General features: G+C 57.0%; 1 protein-coding gene across 3 annotated transcripts; it reads right to left on the bottom strand.

Annotated features, from left to right (window-relative positions):
* Nucleotides 1–209: 209 nt before the first annotated feature.
* Nucleotides 210–2,845, bottom strand: RPL38 (ribosomal protein L38). 3 transcript variants are annotated; one of them, XM_055700713.1, is made up of 5 exons: nucleotides 2,736–2,845; nucleotides 2,481–2,513; nucleotides 2,050–2,110; nucleotides 596–718; nucleotides 210–289 (listed from the first exon to the last, which is right to left on the bottom strand). In XM_055700713.1, exons 2-5 carry the CDS (start codon nucleotides 2,481–2,483, stop codon nucleotides 264–266), a joined length of 213 nt encoding a protein of 70 aa, XP_055556688.1. In that variant the 5' UTR covers nucleotides 2,484–2,513; nucleotides 2,736–2,845; the 3' UTR covers nucleotides 210–263. The 3 variants fall into 3 exon arrangements, with proteins under 3 accessions (XP_055556688.1, XP_055556687.1, XP_055556689.1); XM_055700712.1 differs by having other exon boundaries at nucleotides 2,732–2,779; XM_055700714.1 differs by lacking the exon at nucleotides 2,736–2,845 and adding an exon at nucleotides 2,681–2,699.
* Nucleotides 2,846–19,898: the final 17,053 nt, after the last annotated feature.

The raw sequence follows: 19,898 nt of genomic DNA, 5'->3' as shown, positions 1-19,898 counted from the left end.
GCCCGCAGGCAGCTGCCACGCAGGGCTGAAACACCGGCCACACTGGGGCTGGGCCTCTGGGAAGGAGCCCACGGCTGGGGCACAGACCAGGACTGGGTCCCGAACCCCAAACAGCAAGCCAGGCCCCGGCGGGGCCACCCCCCGAAGCAGAGCGACAGTGATGGTTTGAGCTGTGTGCTGTTGGGGAGAAACCAAATGGGACTCCAGGGAACAGTTCAAGGTTTTTATTGTAACAAACACAGAGGAACCAACGTGCGAATGGCTCATTTCAGCTCCTTCACGGCCAAACCTGGGGAGGAGAAAAGAGATGACCTGATGGTTGGAGAGGTGTGCTCACCGCCCAGGCCGGGCGCCGGCAGCCAAGGCTCATCGCAGGGTCCGCCATGGGGGGCACAGCAGCGGAAGGGGTGCTTGGAGCCCTGCAGAGCAGTGGCAGCATTTACCCAGGCACAGTAGATGGCGGTGCCAGTTCCATGGACAGCATAACAGAGCGGCCTGAATACGCCAGTGACCCGGGATGCTGCCCACCTCAACCCAGCCTGCCCGCTGCCCCCGGCCCAGCACCAGACGGCTCCCTTCTGACACCAAGCCATACCTGGGGGAAGGGACTGCTTCAGCTTCTCGGCCTTCTCCTTGTCCGTGATGACCAGGGTGTACAGATACCGGCTGCAGCGCACCTTGAACTTCACATTGTCCTTGTTCTTCTTGATCTTGACCGCTGCAGGATTAAGGAACAGGTGAGCAGGACAGCAGTGACCCCACCCCAACTTGTCCCCCCTCACCCGAGCTGTGATGAGGATTACAGCCCTGCCTGGCCCATCAGCACTAAGTAAAATAAAATAAAATAAATAATAATAAAAAGTATTTTTTATACACCACTGTTGCCCACCACCTACAGCCCCAGCCCCAGCAGTCAGTCTGCCATCTCAGAGAGATGCTGCACAGTTTTCTGGAAGCCAAGAGCTTTATTTTGAGGCTGTTGCGCTTCACAGCAGTTTACAACAAGCAACGTGAAATATTTACTGTGTTGGAAATTTGCAGTGGAGCGTGACAGTTAACAACGCGCTCGTTATTTGCCCATGTCATCTTCTGCAACCAACGAGCTGCACTGGAGCTCGGAACATGGCTCCAAACGCTGCACCCAGTGCCTCCAATCTCCTTTCTATCCCCCCTAGGCCATTTTATCTAAGCAGCTTGCTCAAAGCCACAGTCAGTTCCCCTCCTTCCCTGTGGCAGAGCCCTTGCAGCTCAGCATTACAAGAGCTGCTGCAAACACTGGAGCAAGTTGAAGGCATGGGAATGCTTTGTAAGGGGCTGTCATCAGCTACAGCAGCATTTCAGTGTTGAACTACCCCTGCTCACCCACAGCAGTGAGTTAACAAAACATTTCCAGAATGAAAGAGCCTCTTCCCCTTGACAGCTAGATCCAAATAAGCAAGAGAAGCAAGGAAAACTTTTCATGCATTGTTAAATACAGAGACAAGGCATTTCTAGTGTTTCAATTATAACAGCCTTTGGGTTTGCAACAAAAGAGAACTCAAGTTTGAATATGACTCACTTGACATTCTGATACACCTCCCCAGCGTCTGACATCTTGTAGCTTTTTGAAGACTACAGCAAGTCAGAGGCAGGGCAGTGTTTCCAAATAGTTCCAGTGAACTGCAGCTGGGGCTTGGTCAAAACACTGTGGGGTGAGGAGCAGGATTCGAAGAAGCGTGGCTGAGTGGGTGTTGGGAGCCCTATTCCACGGAGGATCCCAGTCCCCGATAGCAGACCGTGTCACAGCACCCCTCTGCCCAGCATGGCTTTGCTCACAGGCAGCAACGTCAGTCAACACTGAGCAAAAAGCCACTTTAAGTATCACCGATTCTGTGCGTAACAAAGCCTCAGCAACACATATCCCTCAGCGCTTCCAAGCCGAGGAGGTCCTCAGTGTCCATGAGGATGCATGGCCCCCCATCCCTGCTCCAGCAGGGGAAGAACGGCTCCTATGCCGGACCACCCCCCCCCTTGCTCCTGCCCCCGAGACAGAGCGGCCTCAGCACTCACACTTTGCATCCTTCCTCCTGGCTGTCAGCAGAAAGTCTTTAATCTCCTCAATCTTGCGAGGCTGAAAAAGAAAAGAGACTCAGCGTGCAGAGAACAGCCGAAAGCTCACTCCCCAGCTTCTGCAAGCGCCCCAGGGTCGCTGGGCGTCCCGACTCCCAGAGCCAAGCCCCTCCAGGAGCCGTCCCGAGGCATGTGGCGTCTGCCTTGCCACCAGCCAGGTCAGGGAGAGCCCCTCCTCCGGCAGCACGACCGTGCCCCTGCCAGAAGCCAACACGGGAATCGGCACCGTAACCCCCAGTACGCAGGGTGCTGACGGCACCCCCACCCCACACCCCAGGCGAGGCCAGGCAAGCCAGGGACACCCCCTCCCCCGCAATGCTGTTGTGCCGAGGGCAGCCCCCAGCCCCCCGGCCCCCCAAGGGCCCCCTCACCATGGTTCCAGGCCGGGCTCAGAGCGCTCCAACCTGCGGCAGAAACAACCCAAAATGGCGTCAGCGCAATCCCAGCGCCCAACAACCGCCTCTCACCATCGGCCTCCCCGCGCCCAACCCGCGCCCACCCTCCACCAGCGAGTCATCCCGCCTCCTCTCTCCCCCCCCCCCGCCCTCCCCGGGGCCGCCCAGGCCCGTACGGCGGCGGATGGCGGCGGATCTCCTCTCCCCCCCCCATCGCCACTTCATACTTCCAACGACAGTGTCTGCTCACGGACCGGAAGCGCGCGCGCACTTCCGCACCCGGCTCTTAGCCCCGCCCCCTCGGGCGCCGCTACGGCTGGCGCGGAGGGACACTCCACACCGTATCGCGCTCGCGGACGCCGCTCCTGTGATGAGTTAGCGGGGTCTCAGCCTCCTCCGCACCGTAACGGGGGGTGTGCGGGCTGCACCGGGCAGCATCGGCCGCCCCGATCTCTCCGGGCACCGCCGCGAAGGAGGGGCACGGCCGTGTGGGCGGGCTGTTTGCATCCTCCGAGCCCCAGCATGTCTTGGGGGGGCCTGCATCCTCCGGGCCCCAGCACCAGGGCCCCCCAAGACACGCTGGGGCTCGATGGCTCGGGTAGAGCTGTAATGGAGCAGCTCTGCCACAAGAGAGAGCTTCAGCCACGCTCAAAACCCCAAAACCACCCCAACCTCCTGCAAGAATCCTTGGGGAAGGGTGGGAAGGCAAGGGACCCCATCCTGTCCCTACACCCCCTCGGTCCCTCTTGCCCTGTCCCCATCACCCTGTGCCCTTCACCCTGTCCCCATCGCCCTGTTGCTCATCACCCTGTGCCCATTGCCTGTCCTTGTCACCCTGTCCCCATTGCCCTGTGCCCATCACCTATCCTTGTCACCCTGTCCCCATCACCCGGAGCCCACCTATGCCCATCACCCTGTCTCCATTGCCCTGTGCCCATCCCTCTGTCCACATCACCATGTGCTCATCACCCTGTGCCCATCGTCCTGTCCCCTTCACCTTGTGCCCTTCACCCTGTCCCCGTCACCCTGCATCCCACAGCCCTCCCACCCAGGCACACTGACAGCTCCCAGTATCACACTAAGACCTGTTACTGGGATGAAGCCTGCAGGCAGGGTGGGAGCTGCGGGGCTCCCACTGAGGGGAGGCTTTTTGGGTGGGAGGAGTCTCCCTTGCCACCAAATGAGTTTTTTAATTGTTTGATTTACTTATCTCATCTCTGATGAGCTGATCTACTCTGCTGCCTTTTAATTGCTTCAAAAGTTGAGCAGTTTTTCATGTTTTAAGGAGTGCTGAATTGTATAATTAAAACACTAACAGTGTAAATCAACAGTGCAGAAGAAAGACAGCAGAGAATTAAGCAAGCTTCTTGGCATAATAATAAAACTAAACCGGCATGAAAAGTGCCCATTACGGCACTGATGCTGAATGCTAATGCCGAGGGGAGCGAGGCACTGTCCGGCTCCGGCGAGGGGCTGTGAGTGTCAGCATGCTGCGGCAGCACCCCACATCCCCTGGTTTTGGCCCAAAGCGCAGTGTGGCCTCACCATTGGAGCCTGAGATGGGGGGGTGTGTGTCAGGTGGTGGCCAACCCCCCCCCCCCCATTCCATGGCCCCTCTGCCCCCTGAGTAGCATTGCTCCTGTTCCTCGCTGGGAATGGATTTGCTTTTACTTTATTAATATTATTATTTAAAAGCTGAGTGGGTGTATAAATCAACAAAAATAATTCATGAGAGTCATTAGCTTCTCAAAGACGGGATCCTTTTACAACCGGCTTTAAATTAAAAAAAGAAAAAAAAAAAAACCAAACCCCACCACATTCTGAAACTGCAGCTTTTAAAACACATCAAATACATTTCCTCCCTGCCTCCCACCGGCCCGGCTCCTCTGCCTAATGAAATTCAATTAGCATCCTTAATTCACCCACTGACTACCAGTTTTACATTAAAAATTCTTTCTGGTTCTGCTTGGGAAGCGCCGTGCCAGGGTTGCGGTTGTGCCTAACCCCGCGGTTCGGGGGCACCATGAGCCCCTCCATCCCGGCACAGGGTTTGGTAAGCAGCTTGATGAGAAGCCTTCCTCCTCCTCCCCCGCCTCCTCCTCCTCCTCCTCCTCCTCCTCCTCCTCCATCAGCAGCTCTGGGAGACTCTGGTGAGGTGGATGTCGATGGATCCACATAGAGGAAACCTGGGATGCTGAATATGGCATGCAGCACCTTTCCGACACCCCACGCACCCCACATCCCCCTCCCTACACCCCCCCCTTGCCGAGATCCATGGGTTACTCCCGCTCAGCCTGGCAGGGCCATGTCCCCCTGTGCCCTTGGGGACAGTGGGGACCTGGCCGTGTGGGTGGCAGCCCCCTGGCAGCTCACGCGGGAGTTTATTTGCAGCAGCGGGTTGAAGCAGTGCGTTGGCAGCCGGCGAGATGCGTGTGTCGCTTGGCGATTAGATGGTATCGCTTTATCAGCGGCAGCAGCACTGGGGGCTGCGGGGAGGGGGATGACAACAAGAAATTAAAAAATAAAAAAAAAAAAAGAAGAAAAAGCCGATGTGATTTTTCTCTCTCTCCCTCTCAAAGGTCTGATTCAAAGTTAAACAGCCGTTGAAGATTATCTGCTGTGGGCTCCATCCTTCAGTGCTGCTCGCCTTGACCTCGGGGGCACTTGGCTGAGTCCTGCGCTCTCCTTGGGAGCCGGCCAGCTTGCTCCACGCACTCGCTGGAGCCCAGCGAGCCAGAAGGGCTGGATGCAGAAGGGTGCTCCGTCAAAGCGGTGTTTTCACACACAAGGGCAGCCGTGTTTTTATTATGCATAATTACACTGTCCTTAATGGAGTTGCAAACCATTTTTCCAGGAGGAGGGAGAGATCGGCCACTCGGGAAGAGAATCCGCAGCTCGTCTGTGCATCAGGGTGAGCTCCGAGCTATCAGATCGGTCCCAACCACGCCAGTGCTCGCTGCAGCCCTGGGACAGCAAGCGGGGGTGTCCCTGCAGCAGTGTTTGGTGCCCACTGCCCAGACCCCTGGGCCGGACTCTGCACCCTTGGCTGCAGTGCATCCCGCTGGAAGCAGAGCATCTCTTCTTCTCCCCATCCCTGGCGTGCACCCCTGATTGGGGAGCACCCTGCCCCCCCAAAGTGCGAGCAGTTTCCTTCTCCTGCTCTTCCCAGGGACGCAACTCTCCCCTACCTGCAGATGCCACGCGACACCCCCAGATATTTGCTCCTGCAGCGCTACCAGCATCCCCTCTGCCCAGCGAGGATGCATGGGAGAGCCAGCCCTGGGCAGTCAGCGGGGAAACCCATGTTTTCTGGGTCCTACGGTGGCTAGAACGTGGCAGGCATGGCTTGTCCTCAGGGATGTGACGCACTAGCTGTGTGCCAGGACAACAGCAGGATGTGTGTCCAGAGGTGTGCATGGTCCCTTGGGCACCCTGGGGAGCTGGCTGCAGGAGCCCCGCTTCTCAGCTGCACCCCACTGCTGCGGAGCCCTGGGCTGGATGCATGCCCACGAGGTGCAAAGCTGGGAAGAGCACGGCTGGGATGAGTATGGCTGAGATGTGCAAGCTCGAGACATGCACGGGTGAGATAAGAGTGGCTGAAACGTGCGAGATGGAGCCATGCATGCAGCCTGAGAGCCGCATGCCCGTGCGGTGCATGCCGGAGCTGTGCCCACCAGTGCCGACACGTGTGCCCCAGGCATGCACACCGAGCCGTGTGTCCCCGAGCTGTGTGGCCTCCGGGGCCTCTGCGCAGCCCAGCTCCATGATGCCAGTTGCAGCATGGAGGCACCACACCGGCACGGGTGCTCACCATCCAGCCCTTGTTTTGTTCTTCCAAGTCTCGGGTCCTTCCTTGCTGTGCAAAAGCGCTTGTGTGGGAAGGTGATGCACGGCAGAGGTGGGGAGCTGGCAGAGTTAATAGGAGACATGAAAGGACACGTTTGCAGGGAGATTCCCCTATTCAGGGAACGAACAGCAGCAGAAATTTATTTTCTCCCCCTGTTTACTCAAGTTTCTCTCCCCTGGTGCAGAGAAGGAAGGCCTTGCATGGCGATTACCTGCTCCGGAGTGTGAGTGCAATTTGCTGGATGCTTTTCTTATTAACAGGGACAGAAAAGTCTTCCCAATCACTCGGTATTTTCTTTCTTTCCCCCCTTCACTCTAATTCTTTCTTCCTTTCTTGGTTTTTAAAGCGAAAGGGCCCTGGCAGTGCTGCCGAGAGCCGATCAATTCTCTCCTAATGGCAGCTCCCATGCCCTCGCATTCATCAGCCGGGCTCTTAAAGAGCATCCGAAGCTTCATAGACGACTTGGGGGAAAAAAAAAGCCCATTTGGAGGCGAGATCATATTTTCTCCGTCTCTTCCCCTTTTGTTCTTTATTTGCGAGGACAAAGACAGGCGCAGGCTCGAGGTGGGGGAACAGGCAGCAGAGGCAGATGAAATCCGAAGAAACAAAAGAGCCTGTTTTCATGGAAATGCCCTGAAGAGGGGGGAGCAAATTTGGGGAGGGGGACACACAGGGCTGGGGAAAAAGCTGGTGGGGGTCGAGTTTGGCGGCAGCATCGCGGTTTGGCTGGAGCAGGGAAAAGGAGAATAAACGCGGCTGGAAGTTTTCCCGGAGGCATCAGGAGCCGTTTGAAGCTCTTGAATATATATTATTTTTAATTAGGGCTGGGCTGGATCCTGCCCGGGTGGAGCAGCCGTACGGGAGCCAGGATCAGCATCTGGCCACGGAGCGGCTCCTGCTCTGCTGCTGCCAGCCCTTGCGGGGCCGGAGAGGCCGGAACTGGGGAGGTTTGATGGGTTGCGGTGTTGCAGCAGAAAAGCCATTTCATACCTGGGTTCCTCATCACTCGCTGCGCTCGGCATCCCTCCCCAGGCAGCAGGGGAACAAAAACCGAGGGGTTAAAACAAAGCCAAGCGATGCAGAGCAGAAGGTGCTGGGGGTCCCTGCCTACAGCACATGCCACCCCTCCTGCCAGCGCTGTGCCTGGCCACCCCTGTCACAAATTGCTCTGGTCTCAGCAGGGCTGTGGGAGCACTTGGCCATGCAGGACGGAGCCCCATGGCCTGTGAGGGGCTGTGGGGTGAGGTCCCCTGTGGGGTCCACCCAGGGTGAGCTTTGGCTGGGGTGGTGGTGGAGGGGGTGGTCCCTGTGCAAACCCACAGGGTGTGATGGGGGTGGGGTGGGCGATGTTGGGCTGAGGGGCTGGCTCTCCTGCCACTAAATAATATTAATAAGATAAAAGTGAATCTGTTCCCAGGAGGCTGGCTGTTTAGGCAGGATGAGGTGGCAGCAGGGAGGGAAGTGCAGCCCCCCTTTCCTGTCTCAGGCTCCCAGAGTTCAAGCGTTTGCCATACGGATAAATGGCCTAATCCCAGGCAGGTGGGAGCGCGGTGGCTTGGCTGTGCCATAGGACCTGCTGCCACCAGCAGTGTCTGCGTCTGGCTGAAATCAGCCGAGCATCCGGCCCGGCAGCATGAGCGATGCAGGCAGCAAAGGTGGGAGCAGAGCCCGGTGCTCCCTGGGGTTCATCGCTTCCCCGCGGCAGGCAGCTCTGTGCTCCCACCTGTGAATTACAGCCGTAGAACAGCAGCAATAACCTGCCAGCCCCGAGGAGGATGCCAGCACCTGGAAACATTGGCTCTGAGGGCTTGGCGTTTTGGCGGTGCCGAGGGCTGCTCCCCTCCTTCCTCCTCGCTCGCCAGTGCCCATGCGAGTACTGGGAGAACTGGTGACGTTGCTGTTCCTGCTGCCGGGGTACCTGTGCGGTGGCACCAGGTGCCATTTAGCCAGTGGAGTGAGCACTGAGGTGCTCCATGACATGGCACAAGCTTGTTTGTGGCCCTGGACACTGGTGCAAGCAGAACCAGGTGCTCTGCAGAGGAACAGCAGCTGCTTCTGCAAAGGGGCTTTTCTGCAGCTCAGAGATGTGCAGAGAAAAGGGAAAGAACTCCATCTTAATTGCATTTCATTACAGCACGCCCTACTCTCCCAGCCCCCCTGGTGCCGGGCTCACCCCTGCCCCTGGGGACCCTCTCAAAGCCGGGCTCCAGGATCCCCCTCTGAAGTTGGAGAGATAAAAAGGAGCCGAGTCCCATCGCCCAGCCCCTCCGCTCCCCTGGACATCAGTTGGGTCTCCAGCCTGTGACAGACAGGGGCACAGGTCAGGGTGTGGAGCAAGGATTTGGGGTGGTGGGCTGTGTCCTGCAGGCTGGGAACCCCTGTCCCAGCAGTGGGCAAGCCTCCTGTGTGGGGCAGGACATGACCAGCTCCCTGGGAACCACTGGTTGCAGCATGGGCCCTAGCAGGCAGCTGGGGAGTCCTGGCTGTGGGCCCCAGTACCTCATCCTGCATGTCCCGGAGCAGGAGGAGTGGAGGGCCATGCCTCAGTGCTACCCCCTGCTTGCCCCTCTCCACCTGCAAAGGGGATTCACCCTGCTTAAGGGCACAGGGCAATGTGTGAGGTGCTGTGCCACGTCCCCATGTGTCACTAGTGCTAGCCTGTGTCCCCTCGACGTCCCCTGCACCTGCCTTCATGGGGAGTCACTATCAGTGACCTCGTGATGCAAATACCAGCCCGATACATCCAGGGGCCAAAAGCAGTGCAGGCAGGACCACCGCCCCATGGGTGCTGCAAGGAGGGAGGGTGAAAAGAGTGGGCAGCCCCAAAGGTACCAGACCAGGACCCCAGAAGGTGCTGGTGGACACAGGACACAGACTGGGCAGGTGCGTGACACTGATGGGCGGCATCAGTGGCGGCACTGTTGGGACGAGGGCAGAGCAGCTGCGGTGCCCGCCTGGCTCCTCGCCACCCCTTGCAGCTCCAGCCGAATTTGGTGTCATCCTGCAGAGGAAGATTATGGTAATTTTCCTCCCCCCTTATGCATAATTTTCCGACTCGGCTGCAGCAGAGGCTGTGCAGAGAGGCTGGGTGATGGGAATGTCATCTGCGATTCGATTATCTTCTCGTGCCTTCCTTCTTTTTTTCCTTGTGAAACCTTCATCAAAATATGTAGATCTAATTAGGACAATTACAGCGTGAGGACAGCTGAAACCCACCCAAAGCCGCAATGCCACCTTGGCTGAGCTGCCGGTGAGGGGAGGGACCGGGGCTTTTGGGGGTTTGGGGATTTTTTGGCTCTGCAAGGGCAGGGGTGGACGGGGTCAGTGGGTCCCAGCCCCACACACTGGCCCAGGGCTCCTTCGTGGTGCTGCTCATGCTGGGGCAGTGCCAGCTTTGGGGTGCACAGCCTCAAGGGGGATGGAAGTGGCCTCAGATGTCTCCCTGTGGACATGCCACCAGCCACGGCTTGAAGGGTCCTGCCAGGGGACCCTGAGATTGCACATGCTGGTGACAAGTCTGTGTCCTACCCTGCTGGCTGTCATGAGCTGGAGGGGTCTCAGCACCTTGCTGGGGGCAGCCGCCACCCCTGGTCCAGGCACAACTTGTCCCCCATCCCCAGGCGTGCCCGCTGGGCCACTTGGCGAGGAGGGGCCATCCATGAGCCTGCAGCTCTGTCAGCCTCATTGGTATTCAGTCCCTGCGTGGTGGCAGCTGGCTGGATGGGAGCCGAGTGACAGCAGTGACAGGTAACGCCAGCCACAGGGATGGCAGATGCTGGCAGGTTGGCAGTGGGGGCACAGCTCTGCCTGTGCCCACAGGCAGGGTCTGGATCTGTGCCCCCACACTAGGACAAGCTGTGGGAGGCTGGATGCTCCAGGTCCCTAAGCTCTGCAGTGGGATGCTCTGATGCTCACCCTGGGATGCTTGGGGTGCACTGACCAGGGAGTCAGGGCACAGCTGCAGCACTCCGCCAGCACCATGCAGTCCCCCCGGCCAGCCCTGTGCCCACCTCCAGCCGCCCACACCAGCCATTGCATGGGGAAGAAAGTCAAGCTGGGACTCTGTGTCCACCCCCAGGGGCGGCGGATGAGGGGTGGTGGCTGGGCAGAGCCGGCTGCACGGGCAATTAAGGGAAGTGCAAATTGTCAGACCCTGTGATTAACACTGCCTCCAAATCCGCATGAATATTAAAAGCCGACATTGCCCAGGCTCCCCGCACAATGAATTCTGTATGAATCTTAAGATAAATCGTTTGGATAACTTAGCGGCAGCTGTACTCCCTCGCCACCAACTGCCTCCAAAAATCATTTCACGTCAGGCGAGAGGAGCCAGAACAGACCAGCCCAATGCTGGGAATTGCCATTCGGAGCTCGGCGGTGCTGGGATCGAGGCAGGGGAGCACAGGGCACCCGGGGCGGTGAAGGCAGAGGCACCAGGAACTGGTGACAAATCCTGTTACTTGCCCTGGGTTCTATCATCTTTGGCTGGGACACATTTGCTTTGCCTTGGGGGGGCTCCTTCTCAGAGGGGTGGCACTTGTTACTGCCCCATTATGGTTACATGCGGCTCAGTGCACCCCCTGAAACTCTCCAGACACCACGTTCCCATTAGCAGAAGCACATCCTGCTCCTCCAGCCCCGCCATCAGTATCCTCCGGCACCAGCGCACAGATCCATCTTCCCGGGAGGAGACCTGCCACGTCCCCAAGCACCGCCAGGACGGGTTCCCATTGGCATGCAGCCGCTGTGCTTGCCGCGTGCTCCTGGTCAAAATGCAGCGGAGGAGCTGCCGCTGCGTCCTCGGAGGCCGGGGCCTTGATTGCATCCTCGAGCTGCCATAAATCAGCCCCAGAGGTCTGGCAGCACGAGGTGGGGAATTGCAATGTCACGGCGGGCGCCTCTCGGGCAGCGACAGGCGTGCAGAGGATGAGCATCACCGTGCCACGCCACCATGCGTGCCAGCGGGGCCAGAGCTGGCCAGTCCTGGGGGGTCTCGGTGACAGCTCTGTGACAGGAGCGCTTTTTGTGCACTGGAGACACGTGCAAGCTGCCAGCACCCCCATCTCCTTCCCTCCCTTTGCAGGGGGGTCCTCATCCCCTTTCCTCTGCCGCCAGCTTGGGGGAAGGCATCCATCCCCCCTCCTCGAGATGTCAGGGGAATTGAAAATACTGCAAATATTTCCGTGGTCTAAATTACACCGACCCCGGCAGGCTGCGCGTCACCGTAATCCAGGTTATGAATTGTAAATCAGGGGTGATGCAAACTGCCCCTGCCCAGGCGCTGGGGGGCTGCGTTCCATGGACCCCCCGGGCCCCTGTCCTGGGGCACCCAGCACCAGCACCCAGGTGCGTCTTTGGGTCTCATGGTGCCCAGGGGTGATGCCAGAGCTGGGACCTGCCCAGATGCTCCCTGCACCCCAGCCCCGCTCCAGGTCCCCCAGGCTTGGGCAGCCCCAAGGGGTTTCCCTCTGGAGGAACTCGCTGCACGCTGCCTCCTCCTCACCCTTCACAGCCTGGCGTGCTGGCATCCTGCCATCGCCCATCGGTGACCTGCTACTGCATGTGCCGGGAGCTGTGAACCCGGCCCGGAGCTGCCAAAGGGCCGTCAGATAAATCAGTGAATCAGGTGCAAATGGCAAAAGGAGATTAAAGCTGAGAGGAGCAGATTGAATCAGGGGCCATTAACAGATTAAATCATTACACAGAATCAGATCAACGCACAAATAATATGAATAATAAACATGGCTCAGAGGCACCAGTTCGTGCTTTCAATGTATTTCACCCAGAAGATGAGGGCTGGTGGCTGTCACCAGCCAAGTAGCCTGCAGACCGCGGCAGTGCCCGGCTCAGCTCCCGGCAGGGCAGGGGACACACGGAGGACCTCCATGGCTGAGGACAGCAGCACCGCTTGGGATGTCCCCATGGATCACCAGTCTTCAGGGAACCTGGCACATCCCCAGGGAGATGTTCTAGTATGACCCATCCCCTTTATTGGGGGTCCAGGCCAAGCTCACCCCACCAGCACCCTGCTCACCTCAACAAGATCTTGCAGCCTCCATAACACCAGCACCCAGAAGAGACACCACACCCCCCTCCACCCAGCACAGCTCTCAGAGGTTATATCCCTGAGCCACGACACCTCATCCAGACTTTCTTAATTGGGAATTTTAATTAGCAGCAACATTTTACCTGAGCAGAATTAGCAACCTGCAATGGCAGCACCTGAACGTGACCCCGGCACTCTGTGCCAATGCCTGGTGGCCCTGGCTCTGCAGCAAGGGTCTTCGAGGACCGTGGCCGTGCACCCCGCGCTCCCTCCCTGTTTGCTGGTTGTGCTTCTGCCAGCCATCCCCGGGATGTGGGACGCCAGCCTGGCAGCGGGGCTGGCTGGGGAGGAGACATCCACCTTCCTCCTGAGAAACGCTGCCAGCTCCATGACTTTTCCTTCTCATCTGAATCTCCTTTCCAGCTGTATTTTCTCCTTTGCTGCCCTGTTACCCCTCAGAGAAGGGGAGCAGCCACCGCATCCCCGCTCTGCCAGACTCCTGCTCCGAAGGGCCCCTGGGGCTGTGTGAGGCAATAAAAGGCTGCAAACAAAGGGAAAACATCTTTTCTCCCCAACTTATTTTCATACCCTTCACCAAAAATCCCAGGGAACTGGAAACAAAGCCCAAGCAGTCCTGTGCATGATCGTGGCGAGGGGGTTTGAGTCCTCCCTTGGCCACAGGAGAGTTAATTCACACCTCAGCTGCCGTCATGCCTATTCTGCCAGCGAAGCCTTTCTTCCCTAAATTCCTGCTTGCCCAGGAAGGCAGGACAAAATCTGAGCTGCTGTGACAACACCTGGGAACAAGTATTATTATGTGGTGTGACAATGTTTGATGAATTCATATGTGCCTAGGGGAAGGGACTAAGTAGGTGAATAAAGTGAGAATATTCTCTGTGACAATCAATACCCCTTCAATTGAACCGTCTCCGCAGATGTGACATTTTGATTTTTCTTCTTTGGACGTACTAACTGGATTTATGTCCTCTTAAAGTGGAAATAGCAGGGAGTGATGTGCTGGCAGTGGGCTGGTGCAGCATGGGCACGGCTGTGGGGTAGGGACGGCAGGGTGAGGTGATGGAGCTGGGGTGATGGGTTGGTGTGATGGAGCTGGGGTGATGGGTTGGCATGATGAAGCTGGAATGATTGGTTGGGGTGCTGGTTTGGTGTAATGGAGCTGGAGTGATGGAGCTGGGGTCATGGGTTGGGGTGATGGAGCTGGAGTGATGGGTTGGAATCATGGGCTGGCGTGATGAAGCCAGCATGATGGGTTGAGGTGATGGACCTGGGGTGATATGTTGGTGTAATGGAGCTGGGTTGGTGTGAAAGAGCTGGGGTGATGTGTTGGGGTGACAGGTTGGGGTGATGGAGCAGAGATGATGGAGCTGGGGTGTTGCATTGGGTTGATGGGTTGAAGTGATGGGGCCAGGGTGATGGTTAGGATGGGCTGGGATTTTGGAGCCAGGACAATGTACTGGGATGATGGGTTGGCCTGATGGTGTCATAGCAGTGGGTTGGGAGAAGGGAAATGGTTTGGGGTCATGAATTGGGTTAATGGGTTGGAGTAATGGGGCCTGGGTGATGGTTTGGATGGAGCCAGGGCAATGTCCTGCGGTGATGGAGATGGGGTGATGGACTTGGTGGCAATGGGGCTGGGCTGATGGCTTGGGCTGATGGCTTGAGGTGGTGAAGCTGATGCAACAGTACATGCAGGCAAGGCTGTGCCAGGGTGAGGAGATGCCTGGGCCGTGTTCCGCAGTTGCAGCTGGTGAAAGGAAAAGACAGAGCGGGGCAAGCCGCATGCAGAGCTGGGACAGCCCCACCTTTGCGACCTGTAGGGACAGGAGTTATTTGCAGGTGCCTCCTGCACCCATCCTGCAGCTGCCCTCCCCATGGGTCCCTCCAGCCACCGACCCATGGACCCACCCAGCCTGGCACTGGGTCCATCAGCTTTCACCTTGCCAGCATTTGCAGCACCTTCATTCCCAGGGTACCACCATGGTACCCACCGGCTGCACCCGCCGTGTCTCCGGGATTCCCGTCACATCCCCCGGCCCCAGAGCTAATGACTCATCCTCAGCACGGCCATTTGTTTGTACTGGTTTCAGACAGACTAATGTTTTTAATGGCACATAATCATTTTTCAGAAGTCATTTGATGCTACTAATCATCGCTGTGATATGCCACGATGGGATGTGTAATGACATGCTGAACAGGAAAAATGGCACTCGGATACCTGGTTCTTCCCGGTGCAATCTATATTTTACCACATCTCTCTGCCTAATGATACTTATAGCTGTTAATAAATGACTACTTAGGCACTTTTTTTTTCTTCAGTGGGCGATAAAATAATTTTGGATTAAAATATAGGAATGGGAAAGGGAAGTGGTGGCTCAAGCATTTCCCTGGCCGCTGGAAGGGAGCGTGTGGGAAGCGAGCAGCGCTGGGGCTCACGTGGCGGGAAGTTTGTAGAAGACAGCTTTCCCTGCTCATAATGTTTTAGCCTCTTAGTTAAATTAACAAATGTTTTTTTAAAAGAAGTTAAAATAAAACATTTTTTAATGAAATTTTATTGCTGCAGTAAGAGGATCCTCCTGGCCCCATGCCCAATGTCTTCAGGATGAATTAGTGTGCAGTTCCTCACACTCTAACTTGTTTTATTGCTTAATTAAAGGGATGCTGGCAATTTTTTTAAAAAAACATGCTTTTTCTTTAAACAACACTTTCCCTTCCCTGGGCTGCTAAAAGCCAGCGATCATGGAAGGGGAACGAACCTGGAGCATTGAACATGCCCTTTGCACCAGAAGCTCGCTTCCTTGGCTGCTCCTTGAAGCCTGCTAGATGCCACCATGGAGGGAAGAGCCCAGGTTCAAGGAGGGTCCAGAAGCTCTGAGCTGTGGATGAAGAGGAGGATGGGGATGGAGCAGTGTGGCCCACTGGGACCCCTCCATGGGCTCTGGGGTGCAGGGCTGTGGGGTGCAGCACACCACTTTCCCTCCAGGGTGCCAGCTGCTGTGGAGCGAGCTGGGCTTCTTCCTCACCGTCAGCACCAGGTCACACGTCTCTGCCCAGACTTGTGAGGAAGAAAAATTGCTTTTACTTACATTTTTAATCTGTGTGTAATTACCTGCTGGGCTCCTCTGAAGAATGCTAACCAGCGGCACAGCCTCCCTGCTGGGCAGCTCAGTGGCTGCAGGCCAACCCCCCCACCCCCCCACCACCCCCACCCCCCGGCATGGCTGGCAGGCACAGCACACCGTGCTGGCTCTGCCCCTGGGGGACAACCTGCCCATCACCTCCCAACAGTGGTGAGTTTCCAGGTATGGCTCAGCTGACTTCGAAAGTCATGGCACCTCCCATCCTATCCTATCCTATCCTATCCTATCCTATCCTATCCTATCCTATCCTATCCTATCCTATCCTATCCTATCCTATCCTATCCTATCCTATCCTATCCTATCCTTTCCCCTCCCCTCCCCTCCCCTCCCCTCCCCTCCCCCCCCTCATCCACGACATGCCATGCCTTCCCCTCCCCTCCCATCCCCTCCCCTCCCATCCCATCCCATCCCATCTCATCCCCTCTCCTCTTGCCCAGTGCACAGCCCACATGTGCCTGCCCAGGAATTTGGTGGCTCCTCTCTCAGTCGCCGTGACCATCCTCTACACCCGGTCCCAGCCCCAAAGAGTTTTTCCCTTCCCGAGGGACTGACCCTGCTAGCATCACTGCCCCTTCCTCTTGTCCCCCACGTTATTACTGGTTGCTTTTCTGCACAATCCCACTTAACGTGGGAACTGGGATTTGCAAAGCAGTTGTACACATTGACTCCTAATGTCCTGGGAAAGTAAATGGAGGATGAGAGCTAGAAAAAGCTGCCAATTACTTAAAAGAATATAGACGTGGCAATGCCATTAATGTAATGGCGAGGAACGGTTCCAGGGCTGCTCGCACCGCGCCGCTCGATACCACAATTAATGCTGCAGAGTTGACTTGAGCTCCAGCCTCTTCCACCGAGTGTGAGCAGGGTGTGAGCCATTAACTCCCCCGGTCAAGGTGTTCCAGCTCTCACAGTTGCCTTAATTAGTCTCCCAGGTAATGCAACAATAGCCACTTGCCAAGGCCACCGCACAGCACCACCAGCCCTGCCGTGTGGATGGAGGGCTGGGGGGCGGCTGCGTGGCATGGAGGGAGAGCGGGGGGGGAGCGGGGCTGTGCATGTATGTTCATGTGTGTGCATGCATGTGTGTTCAGGCATGTGCATGTGTGTTCAGGCATGTGCATGTGTGTTCAGGCATGTGCATGCGTGTGCAGCACCAGAGAGCAAGTGCAAAGTGGGAAGCGTGGAGGCTGGTGGCTGCCGTCCCCGGAGAGGTGACGCTGGGGCTCTGGCCTCACGCTGTGACAGCTCCAGCCCTTGCTCGGGGCTGGTGGCGGGGGGCGCTTGGCGGGGGGGGGCCCACCTCACTGTCGTGCCTGGTCCTTTGCCAAATGGCGTCATGTCACCTCGGGTGGGGAGCAGTGTCACATTTGCGTTGCACAGGGCTGAGTTAATAAAGGCGCTAATAAGACAGAGCAGTAATTAATTGCAGTGCCGGCTGACAGAAGAGCCCTCAGCCGAGTGCCGGCTGTCACCCCAACGGCAGCCGCGGTGCTGCCAGGTCATTAGGAGTTTGTGTGTGAGCTTGCAAATGAACCTGGGGGCTGAGGTTTGCAGAGCCAAATCCCTTTGCCCCCGACATGGCGGTGGCCACGTGGCTGCCGTGGCTCTGTGCCACGCACCCTTCGCCTCTGCCACAGCCGGCAGCCAGCACGGGGATGTGCCAGCCCCAGTGCCAGCCTGGCTGGGATGCCGGGCTCAGGCAGGCGGCCAGGGAGCCGCAGTGCAATGGTACCTCCGAGGCTGTAAACATTATAACATGAAGCTCCTTATCTTCTTTTTTTTTTTCCTCCTCCTCCAAACCAGCAAATCGATTTGATGGTAGCAGGAGCAAGGCCCTTTACAGCTTGCGTGATTTACGTGGAGTCACCCGGTACCCTCTATCCATCATCCTTAATTAATTAGAATGTAATTACTTATGGATTCTTCTTTCATTATTCACAGCCCCCGGTGCCCAGGATAAGGATTCCCTGTCCCTCTGGTCCTTTCCTGCTTGGAGCTGGATGCTCAAGAGAGCAACCAGGCAAAGCCTGGCCTCAGGGCGCATCCATCCCGGCGAGCAGAGCTCTGCTGGCACGGCCAGCCTGTTGGCAAACGGGTGGCAAATTCCCCGGCTCAGGCTGTAATTGCTGCTGTTGGCTGCCCAAGCCCCAGCCCTGCCAAGGGGCACAAAATTAGCCAAGGCTTCAAAGCGCAGTGAAAATGGCTTGTTCAAGTGGGCAGTGAATGTGGGGTGGCAGGGAGGGTGCAGCATGGGGATGGAGGGGGCTCTGGGATGGTGGGGGCACCTGGCTGCACACCCCGAGTGCCTCTGCCCAGCATCACTCATCTCACTCCATCAGCAGAGATGGCAGTGGGGCGAGGGGACAATCTGTGGCACCTCCCTGGACCACACACCGACCTGGGCAGGCAGAGCTCACCCTCCCGCCCCAGCCTCTCACCCTGGCTCCCCTCCCTGTCACTGCTGTCAGAGCTCCCTGGGAGGTTTTTTTCTTTTCTGTAAAGAAAAAGGACAACGTGTTCATGTTTCTCTGTCCCGGTCATTCGGGCTTGAATTTTTTCATCAATCACAGAGCAGCACTGGAGGTGGCAGGAGCCAGGCAGGCTGCAAGGGGGAGGCAAGGAAACCTGCCTTGCTCTGCTGGCATGGGAGGGACAGATCCAGCCCTAGCATGCTCATACTGCGCTGTGCTGAGCAAACCTCCTGAAAATCTCGTGAGGGTCTGAGCATTCCAGCCCCAGATCCATGATGGACCCAAGATGGGGTTCTGGTGCCACATCCCTGCATCCCAACGGCATTGCCAGGTCCTCTCCCAAAGCACAGGGCTGTCATCCGGGGTGGTACCTGCTGCCTATCACCCGGCTGCTGCATCACATAGGGAATGTCCTCGTCATTTGGTAAATACCAGCTTTTAACCAGCTTGTTCCTTCCCCATTCTTCCTCTGCAAGAGGCAATTTGGCAATGCAAATGTTGTCGCTGGTAATTACCTCTGCATCCCGTGAGCCCCCAAACGAAGCCAACCCAAGTCGAACCGCCGGCAGCGTGTGAGTGCGCCAGGATTGTTGCCGGAGCCCGGGCGATGCACTGAACACGCTGGCAGCTGGCAGAGCCCCGCTGCCTTTTGGCTGTGAGCTGAAGAATATCCCAGCGGATCAAAGGGAAATATGGCTTTTCTGTCATCGTGGTGCCCGGCTCGGCAAAGTGCCGTGGAGTGGTGCTGAATCGCATCCAGCGGCCTCACCATCTGCTCTGCTCTGGAAACATGTGGGTACAAAGCGAGTGTCACTTGTGCTAATTCTGCAAGATGGTGGCAACTTGTTTAATGTCCTTTGAAGAGCTGGCATGCAGCGGCTGGTCCTGCTGCCCTGCCTCCTCCATCCCACCCCAAAAAGTGGGTGCTGCTGCCCCGGCGCATCGCTGCAGCCCCATGCTGGGGTACTGGGGTACCCCACTCCTTCTCCTGCACCCTACGGGGATGTGCCACTGTCCCCACCGGCCGGCAGCACCGTGGCACAGGCGTGAGGTTTCAGGGTGTCACCAGGCTTTGTTCAAAACCAGCTTTCCTATTGTTAAAAATGTAGACACAGAATATTTTCAGCTCTGATGTGGGTTTTTGGGTTTTGTTCTTGTTTTTAAAACTCTGTAGTGTAAAACTTCCCCCGGGAAGGCAGTGGGGAGGGAGGCAGCAGGAGGGGGTCACTGAGCCACCATGGGGACAAGGGTGGGGACAAGGACAGGGACAGGGACACACATGGCTCCTGGCTGTGCTCTGGCATGTAGCACCCGATCTGCGACTGGCGATGCAAAGGTTGGAGGATGACGGTGACTCCAGTGAAGAGACTAATAAATCATGGTGACACGATTACGCAGGGCCACGCCACATTTCAGCAGCCACCTAATTAAAAACTGGACTAAAACAAGGCAAGAAAATAACTTAATTTGGGTGTTATTTGCCTTGCTAATGTGGTGGCCGGTTTCTGTGTTGGGTGAGTGTTTATAAAATCTTAATTAGGTTTCACGTTTGGAACGGGGATGGGTACAAGCCTCTGCCTTAACGGCCTCGCAGCCCGGGGATGTTGTGGCTCCTCGGCGTGTGTCCTGCAGCCACAGGGGGATGGCTGATGGCTTCTCCAGGGTTTTTTTCTCCCCTCCCCCTGGCTTTTTTTTTTTTCTTTCTTTCCTTTTTAATCAAAACTTCAAACTGGACTCAAAGCAGCTATTTATAAAGCTGTCAGGGACCCTGGCATTTCGCTATCACATTTTTAGTGAATGGGTTGCTGACAGCTCTCACTGAACGGGCAGGTGGAGCCAGCACAGGGTTTGGGGACGTTGTGGCACAGGACT

The sequence above is a fragment of the Falco cherrug genome, chromosome 1 (genome assembly GCF_023634085.1).
Source record: "Falco cherrug isolate bFalChe1 chromosome 1, bFalChe1.pri, whole genome shotgun sequence".
Lineage (NCBI taxonomy): Eukaryota > Metazoa > Chordata > Aves > Falconiformes > Falconidae > Falco > Falco cherrug.
This window is presented reverse-complemented; position numbering and strand designations above follow the sequence as displayed.

What these genes read in the sequence shown, in the direction of transcription:
- RPL38 (XM_055700713.1), bottom strand. An exon ending in CAGGAGGAAGGATGCAAAGT is followed by an intron (nt 719 to 2,049) that starts GTGAGTGCTGAG and finishes TTAATCCTGCAG; the next exon opens with CGGTCAAGATCAAGAAGAAC. An exon ending in GAAGCAGTCCCTTCCCCCAG is followed by an intron (nt 290 to 595) that starts GTATGGCTTGGT and finishes TCTCCTCCCCAG; the next exon opens with GTTTGGCCGTGAAGGAGCTG.